Source organism: Alligator mississippiensis, chromosome 11, assembly GCF_030867095.1.
Source record: "Alligator mississippiensis isolate rAllMis1 chromosome 11, rAllMis1, whole genome shotgun sequence".
NCBI lineage: Eukaryota > Metazoa > Chordata > Crocodylia > Alligatoridae > Alligator > Alligator mississippiensis.
The window spans coordinates 55,744,226-55,760,558 of NC_081834.1; the positions used below are offsets into that span (position 1 = coordinate 55,744,226).

At 51.2% G+C, this 16,333-nt stretch overlaps 1 protein-coding gene across 1 annotated transcript; it reads left to right on the forward strand.

The window, feature by feature from the left end:
- The first annotated feature begins 380 nt into the window (after positions 1-380).
- On the forward strand, positions 381-7,421 carry LOC109280978 (zinc finger protein RFP-like). Its single transcript, XM_059715129.1, has 7 exons — positions 381-930; positions 2,427-2,522; positions 3,075-3,305; positions 3,688-3,710; positions 4,338-4,453; positions 5,459-5,518; positions 5,895-7,421. Exons 1-7 carry the CDS (start codon positions 511-513, stop codon positions 6,416-6,418), a joined length of 1,470 nt encoding a protein of 489 aa, XP_059571112.1. The 5' UTR covers positions 381-510; the 3' UTR covers positions 6,419-7,421.
- Positions 7,422-16,333: the final 8,912 nt, after the last annotated feature.

The window sequence follows — 16,333 nt, forward strand, 5'->3', positions numbered from 1 at the left end:
CCTGTGCTGGGGCCGGCACCGCACGAGGACGATGCTGCTTCCTGCCCTCATCCCAGCTCCTCTCTTGTAGTAGAGGGTGGGGGTAGGGGCAAGCGGGGGCTGTCCAGACCTTCCCCGGCCCCGCTCCATCTGCAGCACTCGGCGGGCACAAGGACATGTGCACGGACCGGCCCCGGGAAACCGGAGTGCAGCGACTGCTCCTCGGTGGGAGGAGCCTGACAGCTCTGAAAAGCTCTTGGCTGACAGCAGGTGCAGTGAGAAATGCTGGGTGTGTTGAACTGTTGTGTAGTGGCTTCAACCCCTTTTTCTGCTATTTTCACTGGAAATGTGCCAAGCTGCTGCTCCACGAAGGGTTACCAGATCCCCTGCGATCCCAGGGCTGGATCTTGACCCCGGCTCCTCCCAGCTCAGCATCACTGTAGTTATTTCACAGGAAGGAAACGGCCCAGGGTGAGCCCAGCCCTGAGCTCAGGAAAGTGAAAGTACCCCGTGCCCTCCCGTCTCACAGCCATGGCCGCGGCGAGCGCTGTACAAAGCCTCCGGGACGAGGCGACCTGCTCCGTCTGCCTGGAGCTGTTCACGGACCCGGTGATGATCGTGGGCTGCGGGCACAACTTCTGCCGAGCCTGCATCGCCCAGTGCTGGGAGGGGGCCGAGACGGACGTCACCTGCCCCCAGTGCAGACAGACCTTTGCCCAGAGGCTCCTGGGCCCAAACAGGCAGCTGGCGAATGTAGTCGAAGTGGTCAAGGGCCTGAGCGTGGGGTCAGCGGAGGGAGCCGGGGGCAGGATGGTGTGCGAGCAGCACGGGGAGGCTCTGAAGCTCTTCTGCGAGACAGACCAGGTCCTGATGTGCGTGATCTGCCGGGAGTCCCGGGCGCACCGAGCTCACCCCGCGGCTCCCATCCAGGAGGCTGCACAGCAGTGCAAGGTACAGGCGCGTAGGCCCGGTCCGGCTCTGCAGCTGGGGGGACGTACACCTCCCTGCGGCGCTGGGTCTTTCTGCCCCGCGGCCACGGCACAACGGTGTGGCTGCACACGGAGGCTGGTTTGTGGTAGCCTCTGTGCAAGCCATCCTGCTGGGGGGAGGCGAGAAGGACCCAAATGCCCTTTGTTACGTTCCTGACTCAGCAAAGACAACGGAGACGTGCTCTTCTCCACCCCGAAACCCCGGCTGTTTGATTCGGGGACAAACACCACCTGCCTGGAAAATGACAGTAACTCTGGGACAACAGAGCGGGGAGGGCTGGTCTCCAGCTCCATCCCATAATAATAAAGACTGGCACTTTGACCCTATAATGGCCCAATTACTACACCCTTGTCATCAAATCTTGCCTTTGAAACCAGACGAAGCAGGAACGCAGGTCCCCTGGCCCTGGACACGCAGAGCAGTGAACCTCCTCCAGTGTCACCGACCCACGGTTGTGTGCGGGGCTGTGTCTTGAAACAGGGGGTGTCCGGCACCGGTTTCCCTTCAGTTGTTACAACCCTCCCTGGGAGCTGCCTGGGGACTCCTTGGGGATGGGGGGATTGTAGCACGTGGACAGACTCTGTTCCCTTCGGACAGAGCCCACGTGGCATGCTCTGGCGGGCAGGCCCTGCTCACGGGATCTGCCACGAGCAGCCGCTTCCCCCAGCCGATGCTCCCGGCGAGTTGCACAAGTCTCAGTAATGCGCATTGCATTGGTGCCGGGGGCTTCAGGGCTAATGCTGGGTCCAGAGGGGACATGGTGCCACAGCCCCAGTCCAGGGAGCACGGGCAGGACCTCCTTTTGTATCTGAGCACCTCCTTCCCTGTCTCTGTCCAGGCCTGGCTAACAAATGCCATCCCGCGCTGGTCCTGGATTAATGCTGCTCTTTCTAAGGCATCTCGCTGTAGCTGTAGCTGTAGCTGTAGCTGTAGCTGTACTGCTGGGCTGTGATACTTCAGGACTGGTGTCTCACTTCTGAGTTTCTACATTTCAGTGCCCAGAGACCAGATCTGTGTCTTGTCCGGCCCAGCTGCCTGAGACTGGCTGGCACTCTGCACGGTCGACCGCGGTGGATTCAAGGCCCTGTTATTTTCTGTTCAGTGCATGTCCCTGACAGTCTGCACTTCCCACTGCTTGCAGTGTTGCCTTGTGGCACCTCCCTAGGACCGGCTCCATTTTTCTATGTGCTCTTCCTGCTGGGCAGGAGCTGGCTCCACAATCCAGCTGGAAACGGGCTGCTTGCCGCTCCAGCTGTGTTCAGCGCACACTATTCGGTGCTACGTCCAGGCAAGGGTGCACTGTACTGGGAGCTGCTGGTCCAGCGTGAGCACATGGGCTTTCCTGGTGTCGCGCTCACAGCACACCCTCGAGCAGCCCTCTCGGTTCTGGTGCGGGGAAGAGACTCCAGCTTCTCCCCTCCAAGGAGAACTGACCCAAAGAGTTTTGCTTCCCGCAGGAACAAATTCAGACTCAGCTGCAGCTGCTAAGGGGGGAGAGGGAGAGGCTTGAAGCACTGCGAGGGAGTGAAAGCCAGAAACACCAGGAATACCAGGTGAGTGCTGCTGGGGTCCGGCTGACGTTGGGGAGGAAGGAAGGGACGTGTCCTGCTCTGCATGTTTGGTGGGACAGTGACTGTGGCATTTTGTGACCGCGTGTTGCAGGGTGTTGTGGCAGGTGCATGGAGCCAGGCCTTGCAAACAAAAAAATTGTGTCAGCTGATAGCTATATATATAGCAGTGTTTCACTTTAATTGTTGAAAAATGTGCATTTGGGGTTTATATCAGAGAAGTCTGCATTGTTAAACAGACAAAACCAGGATTACTGATTATAAGAGGAAAGCTTTCCTTGCTGACAGCCATGGACTTCTCCCCTCCTTATGGTCCTGGCTCTCAAGGAAACAGAAAAACCCTTTGCAAAATTAACAGAATGAAGAGATCCCAGGCAGGGCCCCAGACCTGAGCTACCCCCAGCTCTGCTCCAGACGGTGGGAGGTCGGGGGTCCCAGCCGTGGAGACAGTCAGGACCACGGGGCCTTACAAACCATGCCCTGACTCTCCCCAAAGCGGCTGCCCTCCCTGACGTGGTTTCTCTCTGTTCATGGCAGCAAAAGGCAGCAGCCGAGAGGCAGACGATTGTGGCTGCGTTTGAGCGACTGCGCCGGTTTCTGGAGGAACAAGAGCGACTCGTGCTGGCCGAGCTGGGAGAGGTGGAGAGCGGGATTGAGAAGAGTCAGGGGGAGACTGTCACCCAACTCTCCAAGGAGATTTCCCATCTCACCAACCTGATCAGGGAGCTGGAGGGGAAGTGCCAGCAGGCCGCCAGTGACCTCCTGCAGGTGAGGCACATGAAATGTCTCCAGGCCCAGTGCAGGGGAGGGAAAGGGCTAAACCTTGGGTCTGCCAGGACCAGGTGCATAACTGAGGAGGGGCGACAAGGGCAATGTCCCCTGACAGGCACGTGGTGGCAGTGATGGGAGATGCAGAATATCAGCCCCAGCTGCTGCTGCCCTGTGCATGCCCACTGCCCAAGGTGCATGGCTGCCCTATTACACCTCTTGGGGATCACTAAATCAGGGCTTGTAAAGGGGCTGAACTTTCCCCAGATCCTCTGTGTGCGTCACTCGGAGCCTGAGGACAAAGTGTGTCCCCTCGGGCAGGGGGTCCCCGGTGTGGGGCATTGCAGTGAGCTCACTCTTTCATCTTTGTCTCTCCCCTTAGGACATGAGGAGCACGCTGAGCAGGTACGTGGCTCCACCTGACTCCCCAGAGAGGGAAGGGTCCTGGAGACAATACAATGGGCACATCTCTGCAGGGCACCACAGCACAGCAAGCACTGGGACTGTCCCTGAGATGGGAAGCATGAACGTCCCCCTCTTCTCCTCAGGGAAGTGATGGCTTTGGGCACCGGCTGCCTGCAGACTGTAAGGTGTAATCTGGGCGTTCCCCGTCTTGTCCCCGGGGAATAGCCCTGGCCAGCAGAGCTTGAGCCATCTACCCGTGAAGTCTCTTCTCCTTTCTGATCCCAGGAAATGTCCTGCACATTTTGGAGCTGGAGAAAACATCCCTGCTGGGGATCGGTCCCTTCTGGGGGAGCTGTCACTGCCACCGTGGGCAACTGGTGCCTCCCGAGTTCAGTGGGTGGCGTCGGCTCTCTCAGCACCGCTGGCCCTGTCATGGGGGGCATGTTCCCCCCCCACCGTGCTCCTCCTGTGCATCGCCTGTGACTGGCACTGTCTGTGCTGCCCCTGCCCCTGCGGCTGAGGCACATGGCCAGAGTCAGTCTTTAGGTCTCTCCATCCACCCAATGTTTCTACCATGTAGCTGCGCTGCAAAAAGAAAATCAAATAACACAGACTCGTTTTTCCCAGGTGCAGGAAGGAGCAGTTCCAGCTGCCAGAGGGGATTTGCTCAGAGCTGGAAACAAGACTCAGCATCTTGTCTGGACAAACGCTAGCTCTACAGGAGACTTTGACAAAGTTTCAAGGTACTGAGAAGGGGGCTGCGAAAGGGAAGAGGGAGGTGTCCTTGTTGAGGAAGAAGAGACAAGCAGTTGGTTTGAATTTGGAGCCAGCATGTTTTTTAATTGGGAGATAAACTAAATGTGCTGGACTGATATCACAGGTAACAGGAATGAAGACACGAGGCAAGGGCTTCTCTCTGCCTTTGTGTGAATCGCTGATGAACCAGGGCTCCTCTGGGCACCCCTTTGTCCCGGGTGCAGAGCCGCAGGGCCCCTGCTGCTCCAGCGCTGCTCAGCAAGGGCACCTGCAGCTGGGGTGGTGGGAGCTGCGGGGCCCTGCCCCACTCAGAGCTCCCCCCAGTGCCTCATGTCAGGCCACCAAATTAAGCATGAGACAGGCTGTCAGGTTTGGATCCTGCTGGCTTAACTCCAGGGGCAGAGTGGGGGGAGAGGGTGCTCCCAAGGGCCAGGAGAGGAGCTGGGAGGGAGCAGAGCAGGCAGGTGGGGGCAGCCCGGGTGAAGCTGCACCTCTGGTATCCTGCACCCCGACAGGGGCCGCTGGAGCAGAGGGCCACTCTGTCTGGACCCCTGGACTTCCCCAGCTAGCGCCAGCCCTTGCCTGTCCCCTCCGCCAGTGAACAAGAGAGCTGTGAAGCTCATCCCCTTCCCACAGGCTCCCCCTCCACCCCTGCTGCTTGTCCCTTTCTGTCACTGAGTCCCTCACGCCAGTGTCTAAGGGGGCAGGATGGGCTGGGCACTGAGCTCCCCTGGATCCGCGGTGTTACATTTCTCCCCCTACTCCTCTGCCTGCACCTGCAGCTCCCTCCTGCCCTGTCCTGGGAGAGGAGGCCGCGCTGCAGGGGAGCAGGGAGATGTGGAGACAGCTTCCGCAGCCACAGTCCCAGCAGCAGGGCAGGAGCTGCCCCAGGGTCTCTGCTCCGTCTCAGGGGCTCAGGACCAAGGCAGGTCTAAGTCAGGAGCATGAACCAGACAACACAAGTCTGATATCTGTGCCCCTTTCCCCTGCAGAGATTCTGCCGTCCACCTTGGAGAAGGGCAAAAGGGTACCAAAGGGATCATACACAAAGGGTAAGCGCTGGGGAGCTGGTCCCGGCATTAACACAATGATCCAGCAGAGCCCACGGCCACCCCTGGACAAGAGTCAAACCCTCTCCCAGCCCAGCACCAAACCCCCCGCGCTGGGACCTGGGGCGCTGGGCTGGGATTTTCCTATTCTTGCCTATGGATTTGCAGCTACCTGCTCCCTTTCCCCCGGGGCAGGGCTCTCCCCCGTGCCAGGCTGAGGGGCTGCGGGGCCGTCGGTGCTCAGCCCCCGGGCCCAGGGCAGAGGTAGCTCCGGGGGCCCAGGACGGTCGGAGGCAGGACGGGGCTGGTGGGGAGGGGGAGGAGCGGCCCGTCTGCCCCGGGCTGAGCTCTGCCCTGACGCTGCCATTCTCTCTGCCAGCGACGGTGACTCTGGATCCAGACACAGCAAATCCCTGGCTCGTCCTGTCTGCAGATCGGAGAAGTGTGAGATGGGCAGACAAACGGCAGCCTGTGCCCGACAATCCTGAGAGATTTGATGTGAACCAGTGTGTGCTGGGCCGGGAGGGATTCACCTCCGGGAGACACTGCTGGGAGGCGGAGGTGGGGCAGAGGGACTGGGCCGTGGGGGTCGCCAAAGAGTCTGTGAGGAGGAAGGAACGGATCATATTTAGCCCCGAGGAGGGGATCTGGGCAGTGGAGCGCTGTGGGGATCACGTCCGGGCTCTCACGGCCCCTGCTCGCACCCCCCTGTCCCTGCACCGGGCGCCCAGGAGGGTGCGGGTCTGTCTGGACTGTGCGGGGGGGCAGGTGTCGTTTCTCGATGCTGACACCGAGGCCCCGATCTTCACCTTCCCGCCGGCCTCCTTCGCTGGGGACAGAATCCGGCCCTGGTTCTCGCTCTGGGAGAGGAGGCCTGGGTCCGAGCTGAGACTGTGCCATTGAGTGATGGGGAACAGCCGGGGAACGGACCCCCCACGCGGGGAAATGGGCTGCTCTGGCTTCCTATTCTCTGTGACCCTCGAGGAGTCCCCTCTACCAGCCCCGTCCCCTCCTCTCTGCCCTGGGATCTGCCCAAGTGAAAGATGCCGTCTGCGCCGACAAGCCTGTCCCGTTGCACCGACCGATCAGTCCCTGCACTCGGTGGTCCTGGGGGAGCCGAGCGTGGCCACCAGCACGGACCCTTGAGGACGCCGCCCCAGCGATGACTCTGAAACCCGTGCTAAGCTTGTGCCTGCTCACAAAAGTGAAAATACAGAATACGGATGCTAACTGCATGTTGCAAGAGGACGCGAGGTCATGGCGAGGCCATCCGAGAAGGGATAATGAAGTATTTCCTCGGCTCATCTTGCTCTATTTAGGATGATTTCAGGCAGACTCCTAATGCCTGGTGTGTAACCATATGAAATGTCTATTCTTGATTAATTAGTATGGTAAATATTTCTTTTGCAATTAGCTCGTGTTTATGTGCAGGAAGAGATATTCGCCGTATGTGATAGATGTCTCCTCCTGATTCAGGGTGGTTTTCCTGGCTGTGAATCAGTTTCTTGAGATGTTTCAAACCGGATCACCTCTTGTTACCGAAGAAGGTAACTCATTTAAATTAGAAACTTCTGATAACCAGTGATGAGCAGGTTTTTCCCATCAATTATTGTTTGGGACTCTCTTGATTTACACAACTAAAATAATGTTTGAAGATGCTAAACTAAGGGGAGCAAAAGGCAGTAAAACAGCAAACAGCGCGCGCTTCAACAGTGAGAAATCTCTCTGACACCAGTTGCTGACGCGCCTGACTTACTCCAGAATTTAAAGACAAACAGACTGCCGCTTCATCACCTGTTGGGTAAGAAATCATCACCTTATGGCTAATTACTGGACTTTACTTTGGCTTGGACTCAGTTGACTTGATTTTAAATACTTGTAGTAAATAAAGCCTTTCTGTCACTCATCGAATGAGGTGTCGTGTCAATCCCTGAGCTTCTCCACAATCCTAGGTTTTTATTTGCTAACACCAGTGCTGGGGCTTAGGGTCAAGTGCTGCTGGGGGCCCTTAGCCTCTAGGACCCTGGAGGAGGCCCCTCAACCTGCCCCCGTCCCCTCCGCTCTGCCCCGGGGAGCTGCCCAGGTGCAAGGTGCCGTCTGCACCGACAAGCCCGTCCCGTTGGCAGCAAGCAGCACCAAGCCATTCTGTCCCGGCACTCGGTGGCCCTGGAGGAGTCAAGGGCGGGCACCAGAACAGACCTTTGGGGATGCCGCCGGCTTTATGGCCACCACCCCCTGCAGTGCCAGCAGCCCAGGGCTGGGGCTCAGGGCCAAGTGCCTCTGTGTGCCCTTTGCCCAGAGCCCTGCTGGGGCTGGGCCTGGAGGTGGGGGTGGGGGGCTGCCTGGGCTGGAGCCTGAGCCCGGCCTGGCACTGCCTGTGGGAAGCTGCTGGGCTGGTCTGTGCTTGAGCTGGGTTTTTTTGTGCAGCAAAGGGCCCCAGGTCTGGGTCTTCTCCGAGCTGCAAGAGTTTCACTCAGGGCAGGCGCCTCCCTGCATCTGGCTCCTCCGACATAGATTCATATCTGCTTTGAACCCATCTGTTTCAGCTCAAAAGGCTGAACTCATTGATATGACTTGGGCTTTGCAATTGGCGGCCAACAAAACTGTCAATATTTATACTGACTCTAAATATGTTTTCCTTGTTTTACATGCTCACGGAATGCTATGGAAAGAACGGGGTCTACTTGATGCTAAAGGAGCAGGCATTAAGCATAGCAAGCAAATAAAACCTCTTCTCAAGGCAGTCTGGGAACCAAAGGAGGTAGCGGTAATGCATTGTAAAGCACATCAGAGAGGGAAAGACCCCTCCACAAAAGGTAATCAATTTGCTGACGCTACAGCAAAGAAAGCAGCTAAAAGACCTCAGACAGACTTGCTGCCCGAAGTAAGTAATCTGTTACCTCTCCTCCCAGACTTATACCAGCCTGTGACACCACAGTATGGGGAAAAAGACAAACAATTGATAAGAGAGTTTCAAGCAAAGAAGGGGGAGCATGGGTGGCTAGTAGCAAAGGATGGCCGCATTATCATCCCAGCTGCCTGGGTTCATGTGGTAGTGAAGAGCGCTCATCATGGCACCCACTATGGACCCAGGGCCCTGATAAGGTGGATCAGTCACTATGTAACTGGAGTGGGATTAAGAGAGGCTGCCAAGAAGGTATCAGAGACGTGTGAGGTCTGCCAGAGAAATAACCCAAAAGGAGGGAGAAAAGAAACTTCAGGACATCAGAGAATAGGCAATGGGCCAGGAGAAGAATGGCAGGTGGATATAACTGAGTTGCCCCAGCAACAGGGGATGAGATATCTCCTTGTCTTTGTGGACACTTTCTCTAATTGGGTTGAATGCTTCCCATGTCGGACTGCCCAAGCCCGAGAGGTGGTCAAGGCACTCCTACGAGAAATCATACCTCGCTTCGGACTTCCAAAAGGAATAGGGTCAGACAATGGCCCACATTTCATTGCACAAATTACTCAGAAGGTTTCTGAGTTCCTGGGAATCAGCTGGCATTTACACACCCCTTGGAGACCCCAGTCCAGTGGAAAAGTGGAACGTATGAATCAGACCTTAAAAAGACACCTTGCAAAGATTTGCCAAGAAGCTCGACTCAAATGGCCAGAGGCCCTACCCTTGCCCCTGTTATGAGTAAGGGTTGCACCACATTCTAAATTGGGATTAAGCCCATTTGAGATAATGTATGGTAAGCCTTACCCTCTGAGTCTGCCCATGGGTACTGAACAACAGTTACATGTTTTAGGGGAGGGAATGATTAGAGTATATGTATGGTCCTTGGTTTCTGTTTTGTCTTCCATCCATCAGCAGGTACGGGACGTGCTGCAGACACAGGACCAGTCTCCTTCCCCGGAAAATTGCTTATTACCTGGGAGTTACACCCTTGTGAAAGATTGGAACGAGGAACCACTTCGAGCCAGATGGAAGGGCCCATATAGGGTACTTTTAATGACCCCGACAGCAGCAAAGCTCGAAGGAATCAAGACTTGGATACATTCCAGCCGCCTAAAGCCGGTGGCTGGACCGGAACAAGAAGAAACCCCTGCAGACTCTGGGACCGGAGGCAGAGAACAGTGGAAGGTGGAGCCAATAAGAGACTTAAAATTCCTATTCAAGAGAAAGGAACTTTAAATAATTTGTCAATCTTTGATCAAGTTTTACAAGCCTTATTATGAAATTGTTCAAGGTTTTACTGTGGGGTGCCCTGATCTGTCCACTCCTCATAGGAGGGGAAAACCTTTTACAACAAAAATTTGACCCTCAGGAAAATGTCTGGATTTATCTGGCCCAGGAAATTTTAAATAAAACGGACTTCTGCTTAGCGGGATGGATCAATGCTCACCTGGTTTTTACCTCATGCTTAATTGCAGTACCTACCCCTTTGAAAATTTTACAAAATTATACTGTACTGAAAGATGTAGAGAAGAAAAGTACATATCAGGATATATATAAGTGGGGGACTATTGTAAAAGAGAAAAGCAGAGACATGTTTTCTGTACGGGTTCAGGCAACAGCTAATGCTTCTGAATGTTTCCTAATAGTTAATTGTACTAATAATTGCTTTAAATTGAACCAAGGTAGAAAAATCCTCTGTAATAAGACCAGTCAAATATCCTATGTATACACACATACCATCCTTCCTCGAGGATGGTTTCTGGCCTGCAGGAGAATGATATATTCATACCTTCCAGCGAAAGCTACTGGGGGACCATGCACCATTGCCCGGGTAACTGCAGCTCTTCCAAGGAAATCTGACCTAATGCACACTGAACAAACCCCTCTTGTTGGGAGGTTTAAACGAGTATACACTACTCTCACTGCTAAATGTGACGAGAATGATTCCCCTGGACTATTATCTAAGGCAGAATACATAGCATTAGCTGCATCTATGGTGGAGGTTCCGGGTCTTGCTGTAAGTAATAGCAGAAATCTTAATGCAGTGGCCTGTGTTTTAGCAAAAGGACTAAATGCTACATCCTAAGCGCTCTCAGCCCTGAATGCTGAACAAAAACAATTAAGGGACGCTGTCTTAGAGAATACAGCCGCTATTGATTATCTCTTGTTACGACACAATCTTGGGTGTGAAACTTTAAAAGGAATGTGCTGCTTCAACCTCACTGATAATTCTGTGCTAATTGAAGACAAAACTGGTGCTTTACAACGATTGGCACAGACGTTGAAAGAATCATCTGGCTTAGACTTTTCCTGGTTAACTTCCTGGCTTCCCAATTTTGGATGGTTGAAACAGTTATTTAGTATGGTTGTTCTGTTTTGTTTTATAGGGATTATGGTTTGTTTCTGTATCCAATGTACACCTGTTTTCATCACATCTATCTTCAGGCCTAAGGGAAATCAAATGATTTTGGAAACAAAGAAAGCTGAGAATACTAGATTTGTGTTAAGTCAAATTGAATGGAGCAATCATAATTAATAATAATAATTAAAAATGCTCCAGAGGAGGGAATGTAAGGAGTGACCTAGAAACTACTATGCAAAGCCTAAGCAAAAGTGAATGTTATGTGACGAATGCCCATCTGCGATGATAAGGAGCAGACAGTCTTAGATAAAGGAGGCTTGAAAACAAAAGCAGAATCAGAGTACTGGGTCAAAGAGCTCATTAAAATACTAAAAATCACGCCCCTAGGTGGGCAAAAGGTATGCTAATGAAACAAACATGTATGTTAATGAGATACATAGCTAAAACACAGGTATAGAGACATGCTCAGTAAAGAACTCCTTGCATCACTCCTTTATAGCCAATTAGCAAACAAGGATGCTTATGAAGGTCCAAACCCCTGTATAAAAGTGGCTTAGAATTGAAATCGAGCGTGCTTGTTCTGTGAAATTATTCCACTTGCACCTTTTATTGCTAGCAATAAATCTTCTTTATACTTTCACCCCTGGTATCTTTATTGGCCTTTGCATACCGGGCACGAACCTAGACTTGAGCTGGGGCTCAACAATGTCTCCAACCAGCGACAGAGTAAACTGCTAGAAAATATTGTGGGGATCTTGACCAAGCCGGGTTGCCAGCCAGGAAACAATTGGTTAAAACACCCTGTCCTCTTACCAGGCCTTTCCCTCCTGATGCTGTGTTGTTTGTAGCACAGTATTTCAAGGAGACGGGATCTTCCTACCTTAGGGACACCCAGCAACTCTTACAAGCCCCCTGCATTTCCTACGACCATGAATGCTGTGTGCCCCTGGAGGCTGGGGGGGCACGGCGAGCTCCCGCAGGCGGCAACAGCACTGTCAGCAGTGGCAGCATGGCGGTGGTGAGCAGTGAGCTCCCGCAGGTGGCCACGGCACTGCCGGCGGTAGGGGGTGGCTAGCGGTTGGCAACCACCCGCAGACAGCTCTGGCAGTGTCAGCGGTAGCCAGCAGTGATCATGGACCGCCCACAGATACTGCTGGCGGTGTCGGCAGCGAGGTGGGGGGTGGCAAGCGCCAGTTGCCCACAGGTGCCACTGGCAATGTCGACAGCACCTTTTAGCAGGGGGTGCATGGCCATGCTCAGGGGCTATGCTCCCTATGCATGGCCAGTGTCTATGACAGAGTAATCCTACTCTTCGTGACAGCAAGGAAGACACAGGACAAACACGCTTTCATCCTGTGTAGTTAATGATTGGGTTGCCTTGAGCTGAAATCTTGCAAGCCGAGGTCACGACTTGCACTGAATTGGTTTTAGGTGAATCCCGAAAAAGACCCCCAGCCACGTCTAGTAGTGGCATAGGCATATGGTTGATCAAATACACTCCTGTGCATATATAACTTGTCATTGCTTTGTAAGCTCTCATCGCCAACCCTCTGGGGCCTGAAAGCGGAACAGGCACCCTGCATTTGACATGTAATCCTATTGCTAGGGCAATGCCCGTGGTGGGCGTTGTGTCAGGGAAAGACTGAGGAAATGGGAGTTGAAGTGGGGCCGTCATAGGCACGGGGGTGGATCCTGCTGCCAGCTCCAGAGGAAGGAGGTGCCCGGGGCTCGGGGGCTCTGACTGAATTAGGATAAAACCCAGGCAGTGTCTTCCTGCCCCCCTGGGAGCTCCAGTCTGTCCTTTCATCCTAGTTCTTCGGCGCGCGGGTCTTAGCCTGTGCACTGGGCAGGAGGGAGTCCATGCAATCCGATTGGTTTATCAAACAGCCAATGAGAGCTGCTTGAGCACCCGCCCCATTCCCAAGCATCGGGCTGGTTCAGTTCCCCATCAGGTCCGCTTCCATCCACGTGTGGCACAGCAGTTACAGAGCAGCGCCTCAGTGTAAAGACCCATTCAAGGGCAGCTGGGTCAGAGAGATGAATTCTTAGGTTCAGGGTTTCTTGTTTGTTTCTTTGCCTCTTGTGTAAAAAAAAATCCAAAAAAAAAATCAGAAAGCAGAAAGAGCTACTTTAATGTAACGTTATACTGCCTGGGGATCAGCGTGAAGAAAAAAAAAAGAATGACTTTCAGGCTGGCCGTGTACAGATGAGCATGGCGGTGCAGCATGTCATGGAAAAACACGTGTAGACTTTGGGGTCAGGTTAGGAGAAGCTTTATTCAGATCCACGGTACCAAGGGAAAGAGCTCAGAGTACATGGATTCACCTGCACTACAGAGAGGTCTCCACCTCCAAAAGTTTATATATGCTTTTAAAAAACAGACTGTTACACAGGACATAATTGCCAAAAAAAAATTCTCAGAGAATACAGTCAAAGATAATTAGCAAGCACTCTGTTTTCTCAGGAAGATCAAGCACATATTTTTTCTGCTATCTTCTAGGCTGCGGTGAGCGAAGCAGTTGCAAGGAAGTTACAAAGAACACTTTCCCTTATCCGCTCCAATATGCAGAGCCAGCAACTCCCCACAAAGCGGTTATGTCATCTTATAACTTGTATGATCAAAATTTAAGGCATTTATTTTTTCTGATTCCACAGTCCCCGCTTTGAGACTATTTAGTCTCACTTTAGCCTTAAACTTCCATTCCTATGAATCCCTCTATTTCATCTTGCAGTCTTTCATGTTTTCTTTCAATCTGCTCACCCTTTTGTAACACCATTATTCTAGACTCTGCGGTGTGTTTTTTTGCCTTGATAAAGCTTTGCCTGCTGGCTTTTACGTAGCAGAGGATCAGTTGCACTAAGACATAAAACATTATCAGAGCTATCAAGACAAACAATATTTCATACAGGATTTTCTTGCCAAGGTTCCTAAATTTGTGAACCAGGAGGTTAACCAAGACCACATTCCTTTCATATTCCATTGATTAATTTGGTGAAGATCAACAACTTCTTTTTCAATAATCTCAGCTTGATTTTTAAGGGCACTAGAGGCATCAGGAATATATACACAGCATTCAGACTTTATCAGGGCACATACTTTTCCTTTACTGGCTAGTATATAGTCTAGAGCAAATCTATTTTGCGAAGTCATTTGTCTCATTTCTTTTATTTCTTTACTTATTTCACAGAACCCAATGGCAGTGGCATTGGCTATTTTTTTTTAAGGATACTGCAACCTTTTGTATTTTAGACATAGCTAAGCCTGCCCCATAATTGGGGAACATTATGCCCCCAAATCTTTTTGCGAACATTGCAAATTTTTTCTTTTGGCAAATGTGATTTAATTGTGAAAGCGGGGTATGCGGCAGAAACATAGCACGTTCCTTCCCACCTGGAAGGAAGATTTTTATAAAAGCCATACAAAAATAATGACCAGCCAGCGCAGTGAAGGTGGTGCTACACTGAGGTTTCATCATTCATTGTGAATAGTACCCCGAAAATTTACTCTGGGGGGGAGTAATTAGATATCCAGGAACCATTAGAAAGCCAAGCACCATTTACTTTAAATTTTACTTTGCATTTGCTAACTCCTACTGCCACACGTGATTCATTACAGGTCCAACAAAACTTTTCAGGAGTAGCATAGGCTAGTTGTATATAGTCAGACCGATTGCAGTTTATGTCTTGCCAAGTCTCATTTCCATGGAAATCTGAATAATAAGGGGCCAGCATCTGAGTTGTATTCAAGGGTACAGGTATCATGGGTATTTCTCTGGTGGAATGGATAGGAACATGACTACTGTGGAAGAAATCAAACTTTGCGTTGTGGTTGTATCAGAACTGGCACAGCCATCTAGGTTTATTTAAAGCTCTACAAGTGATCACAAGGAGGGTTCTCAAAGGAACTCTGACCTCTACAAGTTTACAAGTGTATTTATACTTTAGATAGCAGGAAAAGATGCAGGGTTCAGACAAAGCAACCTTGAGAGAAACAGAAAGATGTTGATTGTTTGTTTGTCACACGTAAGCAGTTTACTTATTTAAAAAACCCCACTATGTTTTGGGAACAGTTATCAGCTTCTGGTTCAAAGGAGTGGAGGAGGTTAACATCTGCACACACAGCTTAATATATCAAGACAAAACAAGGCATGAAGGTTTTTTCTTCAAGCTTTCGGGTTCAAAAACTACTAAAGGCATAGCGAGAATCAGTGTAAATATTAACAGAGGTACCAGAGGCTAGGGTGCAAGCCCTGATAAGGGCCACAAGCTCAGCAACTTGAGCTGAATACACATTGGGCAAGTGATGGCTTTCTATAGCATCATATTGGGGACATACTGCATATCCTGCAACAAGAGTACCTTTTAAGTTTCTTTGACATGATCCATCAACATAAAATACTAGATTTGGGTTTTGCAAGGGGGTGTCGTTTAGATCAGTGTGAGGCATTGTTAGGTGGGCAGTAACAGCAGTACAATCGTGGGGTTCACCATCTGAAGGAGTAGGCAACAGGGAGGCAGGGCTTAAAACAGGGCATCTAGTTAAATTAATGTTTCCAATAAAAAGAAGCAAAATTTCATACTTAGTCAATCTAGCATTTGAAAGGTGTCAAGTTTTAGTTTTTAGTAAAAGGGCTGCTATAGCGTGTGGGACAGCAACAGTAAGGGGAGAACCTAATACAAGAGTACAGGACAGTTCAACAGTAATAGCAGCTGCAGCTACAGCACAAAGACATGGAGGAAGTCCGGTTGCAACTGGGTCAAGAGCGGAGCTATAATAAGCAATGGGACGGTGCTTGTCTCCATGTGCTTGAATGAGCACAGCAAGTGCAAATCCGTCTTTTTCATGACAAAAAAAGAATAAAGGGTTTAGTATGATAGGGAAGACCTAGGGCAGGAGCTTGCGACAGAGCTTGTTTAATAGAGGCAAAAGTGGCTTTGGCTTCTGAAGTCCAGGGCAAAGGCTCAGGGGTATTAACAAGAGTCAGGTTTTGCAGAGGCTTGACTATACAGGCATAGCCAAGTATCCACTGGCGGCAGTAGCTAGCCATGCCTAGGAAAGTATGCATTTGGGACACAGTAGTTGGTCTAGGGATTTTAAGAATAGCTTCTATCCTGGAAGAAGAAAGCAGTTGTTCTCCAGAGGAAATATCATGACCCAAATAGTGGACATGAGGGAGACAAAGTTGTAGCTTTTCTTTAGATATTATGTCATCTAAATCTTTCTTCAGATTTTAAGAAAAAAGAGAAGGGGATTCAGTATAGCCTTGGGGAAATCGAGTCCAGGTATACTGAAGTCCCTGATAGGTGAATGCAAAGAGAAACTGGCAATCAGGGTGTATAGGGATAGAAAAAAATGCAGAACACAAGTCAACAACAGTAAAATAACAGACATTAGGAGGAATACAGGACAAGATAGTGGCTAGATTTAATCTAATTTTTACAGGCTGGGCAGTATGGATTTGCCCTACTTCATTAGCATGTTGGGACCAGAGAAATGAAGGGACAGCCTTTATGATTTCTTCTTGTAACACAGAAAGATTAGGGGACTCAG

Bases quoted from the DNA above. Each gene is read 5' to 3' on its own strand.
- LOC109280978 (XM_059715129.1), top strand. From the start codon at position 511: ATGGCCGCGGCGAGCGCTGTACAAAGCCTCCGGGACGAGGCGACCTGC. The intron at 2,523-3,074 runs GTGAGTGCTGCT...TGTTCATGGCAG, and splicing joins AGAAACACCAGGAATACCAG to CAAAAGGCAGCAGCCGAGAG. The intron at 5,519-5,894 runs GTAAGCGCTGGG...TCTCTCTGCCAG, and splicing joins AAAGGGATCATACACAAAGG to CGACGGTGACTCTGGATCCA.